This window comes from Hemibagrus wyckioides, linkage group LG08 (assembly GCF_019097595.1).
Source record: "Hemibagrus wyckioides isolate EC202008001 linkage group LG08, SWU_Hwy_1.0, whole genome shotgun sequence".
Classification (NCBI taxonomy): domain Eukaryota; kingdom Metazoa; phylum Chordata; class Actinopteri; order Siluriformes; family Bagridae; genus Hemibagrus; species Hemibagrus wyckioides.
The window spans coordinates 25,324,376-25,337,241 of record NC_080717.1 but is presented as its reverse complement, the minus strand read 5'-3'; the positions used below and the strand labels follow the sequence as shown (position 1 = coordinate 25,337,241).

The 12,866-nt window shown below is 35.1% G+C and overlaps 1 protein-coding gene across 3 annotated transcripts in view; it reads left to right on the top strand.

Annotated features, from left to right (window-relative positions):
- The window catches only part of met (MET proto-oncogene, receptor tyrosine kinase), a 60,054-nt gene that overhangs the window by 24,250 nt on the left and 22,938 nt on the right, over positions 1-12,866 (top strand). For all 3 annotated transcript variants that reach the window (XM_058396850.1, XM_058396847.1, XM_058396848.1), the window contains exons 6-10: positions 236-396; positions 1,606-1,708; positions 7,942-8,078; positions 8,191-8,355; positions 10,641-10,746. In XM_058396850.1, coding sequence (XP_058252833.1) covers positions 236-396; positions 1,606-1,708; positions 7,942-8,078; positions 8,191-8,355; positions 10,641-10,746 — 672 coding nt within the window. The remainder of the gene's footprint in view (positions 1-235; positions 397-1,605; positions 1,709-7,941; positions 8,079-8,190; positions 8,356-10,640; positions 10,747-12,866) is intronic.

The following is a 12,866-nucleotide window of genomic DNA, read 5'->3' as shown; positions in this document are numbered from 1 at the left end:
CTGTAATTGATTTGTAATATCAGATGGTGTTAATGGTTGTACTTTAATATCTCCGCTTGTCTAAACTGTTCTTCCGATCAGGGAGATCTCTGAGCAGTGCTTAAACACAAAAGCTTTGGGGTTCATTCATTTTATTAGAAACCACTTTCATCTGGAGATTTTTCCCTTTCTTCCTAATGGAAAACACACTGTTTTTTTATTAGCCACGCTGTTTCTATGCTTTTTTTTTGTTTAGATTTTTCCGAAAACAGCTCCACTGAAAGGCCACACCAACATCACCATCTGTGGCAAAAACTTCGGCTTCAGTAAGAAAGATCGCTTTGACGCCAAGCTCATCGAAGTCGACGTGGCTACTGCGAAGTGCAGGTTGGCGGAAAAAGACGTCAGCAGCCATCGGTGAGTTAATGCTGAAGGTCAAAGACCTCATCACTAAAATTACAAATGACAAATTAGAGAAGTAAATTCTGTTTTTTATATGGTTTAAGTAGGATAGTAAGTAGTAAAAAAGAGGGTCCTTGGGGTTCTGTGTGGAACCCTGGGGTTCTGAACCTTTTTTCCCAAAACATGGCTCTATGTTGAACCCTTGGAGAGTGATGAAGCGTTTCTATTAAACTTTCTATACTTGAAAGAATGTATAAGGTGAAATGGGTGCAATTTCTTTTGGATTTTTACTTGGTTTATATAAAACTTACGAATTAGAAGAAAAGATCAAATAGTTCATAGTAATAAACTTGTAGTTAATGAGTGGTAGTAAAATAATTAATAGTAATAAATAAAAAAATAAACACTTCAATAAGTTTTAAGTTTTTGTTTGAAATTAAATTATACTCTGCTTGAATTTGCTGTATTATTTGTGTAAATTTGTATATAATAATAATAATAATAATAATAATAATAATAATAATAAAAAAGAACCATCTAATTTGGAGCTAAAGATCCAGACTGTGTTTTTATTTTAATAATAAATCCTTCAAAATGATTCTATGTAAAGAACCGTTTTGGGTTCCATATATGAAGTCCAGTGTTAGAACCATTTTAGGTTCTCTGCAGAAACCTTTTAAGATCTTTCTGCAGTTTTATCTAAATCACATATGATGTAGTAAAGCAACAAATCCATTCCATGGCTCGAACGATTCCTTTGGAGCGACTCAGAGGTCTGATGTTTCCTCAGTTAGTTTCCGTTTTCTGATTTTTGCACAAAAATAGAAGAAAAACTGACATCAGTGGTTTCATCTTTTATATATAACCTCTCGTTAAAACATTAAAAGGAAAAATAAATGAAGTTTAGTAAGAAGTTTGTAATCTTGTCATTTTTAAAGGAAAGTCAGGGTTTCACAGAGAAACAGTACTGGAGTATGTGAAGGGTTTTTCCACATTAATACAGTAAACTGCGTTTAGCCTCCACGCTTCCGGACGCGACACTCCACAGCCACTCCATTGTTAAAGATATTTTGCGGGAAACTTGCTGTGCAGAATAGCTGCAGTGTTGTTTATGCGCAGTAGCATGGCTGTAATTAACAAATTAGCAGCGCTGATGAGTCTGCTACAATCTACAGCTTGTTTATTGTCTTAAGTCGTGGGAGATGTTTTTGTCTTTGTGTTTAGGTTGATTTGTAGCCTGGATCATGTGAACGTGTCCAATTCCGATCGCTCCGTCCGAGTACGCAGCGGGAAGGAGGAAGGACAGCTGGAGGGATTTACATTTGTAGTAAGTGTCCTTTAAAAACAACATGTACAACAACATCTACAATAACATCTACAACATCTACAACAACATGTACAATAACATTTACAACGTTTACAACAACATGTACAATAACATCTACAACATCTACAATAACATCTACAACAACATCTACAATAACATCTACAACATCTACAATAACATGCACAATAACATCTACAGCAACATCTACATCGTCTGCAACATCTACAACATGTACATGTACAAAAATATCTACAACATGTACAACATGTACAGCACCATCTACAATAACATCTGTAACAACATCTACAACAACGTCTACAATAACATCTACAACATCTACAATAACATGCACAATAACATCTACAACAACATCTACAATAACATCTACAACAACATCTACAATAACATCTACAACATCTACAATAACATCTACAACAACATCTACAATAACATCTACAACATCTACAATAACATCTACAACAACATCTACAATAACATCTACAACAACATCTACAATAACATCAACATCTACAATAACATCTACAACAACATCTACAATAACATCTACAACAACATCTATAATAACATCTGTAACAACATCTACAACAACATCTACAATAACATCTACAACATCTACAACAACATCTACAACAACATCTGTAACTACATCTACATCTACAATAACATCTACAACATCTACAATAACATCTACATCTACAATAACATGCACAATAACATCTACAACAACATCTACAATAACATCTACAACAACATCTACAATAACATCTGTAACAACATCTACAACATCTACAATAACATCTGTAACAACATCTACAACAACATCTACAATAACATCTACAACATCTACAACAACATCTACAATAACATCTGTAACAACATCTACATCTACAATAACATCTACAACATCTACAATAACATCTACAACATCTACAATAACATCTACAATAACAAATACAACAACATCTACAATAACATCTACAACAACATCTACAATAACATCTGTAACAACATCTACAACATCTACAATAACATCTACAACATCTACAATAACATCTACAACAACATGTACAATAACATCTACAACAACATCTACAATAACATCTACAACAACATCTACAATAACATCTGTAACAACATCTACAACATCTACAATAACATCTACAACATCTACAATAACATCTACAACAACATCTACAACAACATCTACAACATCTACAATGACATCTACAACATCTACAATAACATGCACAATACCATCTACAACAACATCTACAATAACATCTAGAACAACATCTACAACAACATCTACAACAACATCTACAACAACATCTACAATAACATCTACAACATCTACAATAACATCTACATCTACAATAACATGCACAATAACATCTACAACAACATCTACAATAACATCTACAACAACATCTACAATAACATCTGTAACAACATCTACAACATCTACAATAACATCTGTAACAACATCTACAACAACATCTACAATAACATCTACAACATCTACAACAACATCTACAATAACATCTGTAACAACATCTACATCTACAATAACATCTACAACATCTACAATAACATCTACAACATCTACAATAACATGCACAATAACAAATACAACAACATCTACAATAACATCTACAACAACATCTACAATAACATCTGTAACAACATCTACAACATCTACAATAACATCTACAACATCTACAATAACATCTACAACAACATGTACAATAACATCTACAACAACATCTACAATAACATCTACAACAACATCTACAATAACATCTGTAACAACATCTACAACATCTACAATAACATCTACAACATCTACAATAACATCTACAACAACATCTACAACAACATCTACAACATCTACAATGACATCTACAACATCTACAATAACATGCACAATACCATCTACAACAACATCTACAATAACATCTAGAACAACATCTACAACAACATCTACAACAACATCTACAACAACATCTACAATAACATCTACAACATCTACAATAACATCTACAATAACATCTACAACATCTACAATAACATCTACAACATCTACAATAACATCTACAACATCTACAATAACATGCACAATAACATCTACAACAACATCTACAATAACATCTACAACATCTACAATAACATGCACAATAACATCTACAATAACATCTACAATAACATCTACAATAACATCTACAACATCTACAATAACATGCACAATAACATCTACAACAACATCTACAATAACATCTACAACATCTACAATAACATGCACAATAACATCTACAACAACATCTACAATAACATCTACAATAACATCTACAACATCTACAATAACATCTACAACATCTACAATAACATCTACAATAACATCTACAACATCTACAATAACATGCACAATAACATCTACAACAACATCTACAATAACATCTACAACATCTACAATAACATGCACAATAACATCTACAACAACATCTACAATAACATCTACAATAACATCTACAACATCTACAATAACATCTACAATAACATCTACAACATCTACAATAACATGCACAATAACATCTACAACAACATCTACAATAACATCTACAACATCTACAATAACATGCACAATAACATCTACAACAACATCTACAATAACATCTACAATAACATCTACAACATCTACAATAACATCTACAACATCTACAATAACATCTACAATAACATCTACAACATCTACAATAACATGCACAATAATATCTACAACAACATCTACAATAATATCTACAACAACATCTACAATAATATCTACAACAACATCTACAATAACATCTACAACAACATCTACAATAACATCTACAACATCTACAATAACATGCACAATAACATCTACAACATCTACAACAACATCTACAACATCTACAATAACATCTACAACAACATCTACAATAACATCTACAATAACATCTACAACAACATCTACAATAACATCTACAACATCTACAATAACATGCACAATAACATCTACAACATCTACAACAACATCTACAATAACATCTACAACAACATCTACAATAACATCTACAATAACATCTACAACATCTACAATAACATCTACAATAACATCTACAATAATATCTACAACAACATCTACAATAACATCTACAACAACATCTACAATAACATCTACAACATCTACAATAACATGCACAATAACATCTACAACATCTACAACAACATCTACAACATCTACAATAACATCTACAACAACATCTACAATAACATCTACAATAACATCTACAACAACATCTACAATAACATCTACAACATCTACAATAACATGCACAATAACATCTACAACATCTACAACAACATCTACAATAACATCTACAACAACATCTACAATAACATCTACAATAACATCTACAACATCTACAACAACATCTACAATAACATCTACAACAACATCTACAATAACATCTACAATAACATCTACAACATCTACAATAACATCTACAACAACATCTACAATAACATCTACAATAACATCTACAACAACATCTACAATAACATCTACAACATCTACAATAACATCTACAATAACATCTACAACAACATCTATAATAACATCTGTAACAACATCTACAACAACATCTACAATAACATCTACAACATCTACAACAACATCTACAATAACATCTGTAACTACATCTACATCTACAATAACATCTACATCTACAACAACATCTACAACAACATCTACAATAACATCTACAACATCTACAACAACATCTACAATAACATCTGTAACTACATCTACATCTACAATAACATCTACAACATCTACAACAACATCTACAATAACATCTACAACATCTACAATAACATCTACAACAACATCTACAATAACATCTACAACAACATCTACAATAACATCTACAATAACATCTACAACAACATCTACAATAACATCTACAACATCTACAATAACATCTACAACAACATCTACAATAACATCTACAACAACATCTACAATAACATCTACAATAACATCTACAACAACATCTATAATAACATCTGTAACAACATCTACAACAACATCTACAATAACATCTACAACATCTACAACAACATCTACAATAACATCTGTAACTACATCTACATCTACAATAACATCTACAACATCTACAACAACATCTACAACATCTACAATAACATCTACAACATCTACAACAACATCTACAATAACATCTGTAACTACATCTACATCTACAATAACATCTACAACATCTACAATAACATGCACAATAACATCTACAACATCTACAACAACATCTACAACAACATCTACAATAACATCTACAACAACATCTACAATAACATCTACAATAACATCTACAACAACATCTACAATAACATCAACATCTACAATAACATCTACAACAACATCTACAATAACATCTACAACAACATCTACAATAACATCTACATCTACAACAACATCTACAATAACATCTGTAACTACATCTACATCTACAATAACATCTACAACATCTACAGTAACATCTACAACATCTACAATAACATGCACAATAACATCTACAACATCTACAATAACATCTACAACAACATCTACAATAACATCTACAATAACATCTACAACAACATCTACAATAACATCTACAACATCTACAATAACATCTACAATAACATCTACAACAACATCTACAATAACATCTACAACATCTACAATAACATCTACAACAACATCTACAATAACATCTACAATAACATCTACAACATCTACAATAACATCTACAACATCTACAATAACATCTACAACATCTACAATAACATGCACAATAACATCTACAACAACATCTACAATAACATCTACAATAACATCTACAACATCTACAATAACATCTACAACATCTACAATAACATCTACAACATCTACAATAACATGCACAATAACATCTACAACAACATCTACAACATCTACAATAACATGCACAATAACATCTACAACAACATCTACAATAACATCTACAATAACATCTACAACAACATCTACAATAACATCTACAATAACATCTACAACAACATCTACAATAACATCTACAACATCTACAATAACATCTACAACATCTACAATAACATCTACGTCTACAATAACATGTACAATAACATCTACAACATCTACAATAACATCTACAACAACATCTACAATAACATCTACAACAACATCTACAATAACATCTACAACATCTACAATAACATCTACAACATCTACAATAACATCTACGTCTACAATAACATGTACAATAACATCTACAACATCTACAATAACATCTACAACAACATCTACAATAACATCTACAATAACATCTACAACATCTACAATAACATCTGTAACAACATCTACAATAACATCTACAACATCTACAATAACATCAACATCTACAACAACATCTACAACATCTACAATAACATCTACAACATCTACAATAACATGCAACATCTACAACAACATCTACAACATCTACAATAACATCTACAACATCTACAATAACATCTACAACATCTACAATAACATCAACATCTACAACAACATCTACAACATCTACAATAACATCTACAACATCTACAATAACATGCAACATCTACAATAACATCTACAACATCTACAATAACATCTGTAACAACATCTACAATAACATCAACATCTACAATAACATCTACAACATCTACAATAACATCTGTAACAACATCTACAATAACATCTACAACATCTACAATAACATCAACATCTACAACAACATCTACAACATCTACAATAACATCTACAACATCTACAATAACATGCAACATCTACAACAACATCTACAACATCTACAATAACATCTACAACATCTACAATAACATCTACAACATCTACAATAACATCTACAACATCTACAACATGTTAATCAGCAAAAACAAAAAACAAACAAACAAAAACAAACAACCTTCAGAAACACAATTTCAAACATGAATGAGCCAAGAAATATATCCATACCTCCACTTTATTCATAACTTTCTTCTTTTTAAAAATCTATAGAAATATTTTCCTTTTAGTTCATGTGTCAGAACCTTGCTCATAAATATTGCATATAAAATTGAAATATTTATCGTAACACATTTTTTTTTGTTTTGTGCAGAACCCTGAAATTAAAGGAATCGTTCCAGAATTCGGACCCAAATCTGGTGGCACCATGCTGACCATTAAGGGTTCGTACCTGAACAGTGGAAACTGGCGAAAGGTTACGATCGGAAGTGGCACCTGTATGGTTCAGAGGTAAGTACTTAAAATTTATTTACCTTTTTATAACCAGAAAGAGTCTGTAACTATGTCTCACAGTGTGTGTGTGTGTGTGTGTGTGTGTGTGTGTGTTTTGTACTCTCCTCAGTTTATCAGCCAGCACACTGACATGTCAGACTCCATCTCAGGACTCGCCTTCCCAGCACAAGGTGCAGCTTCATATCGACGGAGTGACGTTTCAAGCTCCGGATAATTACACCTACAACGAGGATCCACTGATCCACACCGTACAGCCCACACGCTCCTTCATCAGGTGAGTCTCACACACCACTCCAGGGTCGAAGCCTAGGTCATCATAAAGAGTAAAAAACAAATAATGATAAAATGAAATAAATATGAATTTTATCCACTGATCTGTGCTATACATGTCATTTCTGTATGACTGATCATTTCAATAGTCTATAATTTTTATAGTCAAGATCATTCAATTTGCATTTTTCCTGTTCAAATACATGGGATAGACGCAATGTGAGGCAGCGACGAGTTTATCCTCACCTCGGATTGCGCAGTTCCTCACAAACCGGAATTGCAGTGTAGCTATCTCTCTGTAGGTCAGCAATACAGTGGAACCTTGGCATATGAACAGCCCCCTTTATGAATTTTCGGCTTTAGAACTTAAATTTTGCAAGAAATTTGCATCAGCATACGAACGAACCAAACCGAACGCTGGCTAAGTTGTGAGTAGGTGATTTTTCTGGGGTTTTTTTGTTGATAGATGTGGTGGTGTGGGTGGTCTGTTCTATTTTTAGCCCAAGCTTGGTGGCACGACTTCCTGTGAGGAGCCTTGACATGGAATGCTTGGCTTGGGTCGGGTCAGTTCTTTGTAAGCAGCCGTGCAGTTTACATACGCTTCGTATTGGGAATATTGCTGATATTTTTGGGGGGCTGGAACGGAGTACATTATTTTTTACAAATACAAATTTTCGCTTTAAGAATTATGAATTAAATTCGTATGCCAAGGTGTATAATGTTTGTAGACACTTTTACTACATGTCCTCACTTTACATAGTATAGGTCATGTATTTCACGTATGTGCTAAACCTATTTACTATGATGTGGTAGCTTAGTGGTTAAGGTGTTGGATTCGTGATCAGAAGGTTGTGAGTCTGAATCCCAGGTCCACCAAGCTGCCTCTGAGCAAGGCCCTTAACCCTTAATTGTATAAAAATGACATCTGGATAAAGATGTTTATGTCTCTCTGGATAAAGGTTTTTGATATAAAACTGCTCTGAAAAAGCAGGAGGTGAGGCAATGAGTACCTCTGAAGACGAATTGCGGGCAAGAAGCCTTTATTATCGCCACACATACGTTACAGCACAGTAGAATTCTTTTCTTCACAGATACCAGCTAAGGAATTTGGGGTCAGAGCACAGGAGTAGCTATGACTACAGTGCCCCTGGAGCAGGGAGGGTTAAGGGCCTTGCTCATTTGCCCAACAGTGGAGCTTGGTGGTGGTGGGCTTGAACAAACCAGAGCCTTAACCACTTGAACCACCACTGCCCCATTTACAGATACAGTGACTTAGAATTTATCTCATTTTTATACAATTAAGGGTTAAGGGACTTGCTCAGGGGCCCATCACTAAGCTACCAGCACTAAGATACCACATCCACTCTGCCTCACTGATCTGCTTATGTTCTTCTTCTCCAAAGAGATGGCAAGAGCTAATATGCTAGCTAAAAAATCTACAGTAAGTGCTCCAGCAGTATTTTTATTTTTTGCTCTGAAAGCTCTATGTCAAAGCTTAAAATTTCCCAAAACTGGAGGTTATAAATAACCAGTAATCAACTAAGCTACTCTATTGAATTCATATATTTATAAATATGACTCTGAATGAGATCCTCACTGGATGCTTCCACCACACTTTGCTCTGTGGATGATGTACCGGTTTGTACAAATGCAGCGGCAAGCACCAAAGCCAAAAATAACACGGTGGCCTGATCAGAGCAGCTGAGTCTTCAACATAACCTTCAGTAAACTTCCAACAGGAGTGTTTAAACCCCAGCCCTGTGGTTGTACTCCTTCATTTCTGAAATAATTCCACAAACACAGGGAGTGTATCCACGTGTCCAGTTGCCTCATGCACACACAGAGGTCAGACAGTTTATGAAACTGGAACATGGGCTAAAAGAAAACGCATGAGAAGAGATAGAGCAGAAGGAGATTGAGCAAAAAGATTGCTGTTAAAGAAAGAGTGGGTGTTTACAAGAGAAAAAAAAAAGTCTGGCAAAGCAGGGCTAGCCATGGATGAGCAGATGACAGGTGGACAAATGGTTGTGAAGGAGGCGAAGGTTTATGGGGAAAATACTATGCTGAGAGTGATGGTGAGGTAAGACAGGGGAAGTTATTAAAAAAAAAAAACCTCGAGGGATAAATAAAGAGAGAGAATGAGAACGAGAGTGAATGAGATATTGAGAAGGTTGTGAATGATTTGGGCGCGTTACGCTTCTGGTGGTCGGGAGGCAGGAAGTGTGCATATGTACAGCAGCAGGTTTGTTCATTCTGTTCATCTGTGTGTGTGTGTGTGTGTGTGTGTAGCGGAGGCAGCACAGTGATAGCGTCTGGCGTCTACCTCCACTCAGCCATGCAGCCTCAGATGGTCCTCAGCGGTCCTCCGTTCACCAAGGACAAAGAAGTTCACGTGGTGAGTCCATATTACACCGTGCCCACACACTATCAAATACTCACATCGCACAGGTGTTAAAGTTATTAATCCCACTGTGAGAGGAAATAATAAAGAAAACACACACACAAAACGCTGGAGCTGCAAATGTGAAGAGGAAATGGAAAAACCAGAGCGTCGGCTCCGTATAGCCATCATCAAGCAAAATCTGATTTCCTAAAACGGCGTCTCAGGACATCTGTAGTATCTAATAACCGCTCGAGCGTGCCCTCTCACCAGCCGAAAAATTCCAGACGCTCACTCCGAGCTTATTTTTATGGTAATTTTTTAAACGTCTCGTGTTTCTGCGCCGTCACCCGAGCGAAATTCCGAGAGACTTCTTCACGTCAGGTCGTAGGAAGAAGAACATTCTGTTATCTGTGGAATACCAGGATGTATGAGGTGTCGCTCTTGTAAAGTAGACAAAGGAATTTCAGGAAATAAACAAGATCAAGTGCAAGATACCTGGCTTTAGATCTGGATCGAGAGCTCGGAAAATCCCGTAGCAGAGATGATAAACGAACGGCAGAACAAAAGGCTCGGATTCTGTCGCAGATCATCTGCCGTGTTGCTTCGTGGAAACTTTTTACAAACTTCCACCGATTTTTATGCTAGTCCAGTTATTGATGCTGATGTGGCTTGTTTAAAAAAAAGTCAACAAACGTTTGAACACCTCATACATCACACTCGTACGGTATGTGCTTGCCGAACATCTCGTTCCAGATTTATTCCCCCAGTGTTTCCTGTTGTAATCAGCCCCACTCTTCTTTTCTGGCAAGCTTTCCACTAGATGTTGGATGGTGGCTATGGGGTTTAGTGTTCATTCATTCATTCTACAAGGGCATTAGTGAGACTCTGATGTTGAGGAGACTCCAGTTCCAGTTCATCCAGAGTCAGGGCTCTGTGCAGGACACTCCATTTCTTCCACTGTCTCCATCCTTTATGTCTTCATGGAGCTCAGGGACTTTATGCACAGCGGCATCGTTATGCTAGAGCAGGGTTTCAGCCTCTTAGCTCAAGTGAAGCTACAGCACACAGAGCCATTCGATACAATATGGCTATATCTCAAAACAAGAAAGTACAAAGGTATATCCATTTGAAAAATGACCTACAGTGGATAGTCGAGAAACATGAACACACAAGAACATAAAGCAGATATATACACTGTGAGTAAACTAATAACAAAGGGAAAACACTGAAGAAACGAAACCAAAACAATAACAAACGCAGATGGAGATCTGACAACAAACGACATGGAAAATAACGTTATTTTGTGCCGGGAAACTCGAACACGTACCAAGAGAGTATTATTATATGAACATAAAACCAAAAAACTGCAGGACGATTCAGACCAACCGGAAAAGGTGGCGAATGGAATTCTTACCTCTGACTGGACACTGTCACTCAAGATATATAAGAAGTAGGAAATTGTGTATCTAACTTTATTTACTGTGCGTGAGTTCTGCATACACTTTAAACCCCTTTTTCGAAATAACAAACATATATAATTATATTCATAAGAAAATGGAATGCATTCAGCACTACTTTGAGGAAGGACGTGTGATTTTGGATATACTGATAGCGTATCATGGTGCAAAGATCTCTAAAAACACTCAGGTATGTTTGGAAGACCAAACTATTCCAGATTAAAGGATGTAAGGAGCGCTATAAGAGCAGAGCTTTGTTCATACACACACCAATCCACTCTCTACTGCTGCAACCTGCTGGACTTCCTGAATATCCTGAGTGACAGATGTCTCGTCCAATCAGAGGGAAGAATTCCATTCACAAACTGTACCTACTTTTTTCCCATTTGTCCGAATTCTCCTTGTGTTATAGGATATGTTATTATGTTTTTTGGATTTGTTTTGCCCACAGTAATTAACGCCTCATGTGGTCAGAAAACAAGTCACGTGAAGCACCAGAGTGAAACAGAACATATCACTAAAAGATCTAGAGTTAAGCAATAAAACATTTTAAACTCTTATAATAATCTAGACGTGCGCTAATCCTAGTCGAATTCTTCCGGCGTACGCGTTCTCGGTGTTAATACGACGTCATAGTGCAGAAGCCGCCGTGTCTTTAATAGCGATTTCAAACGG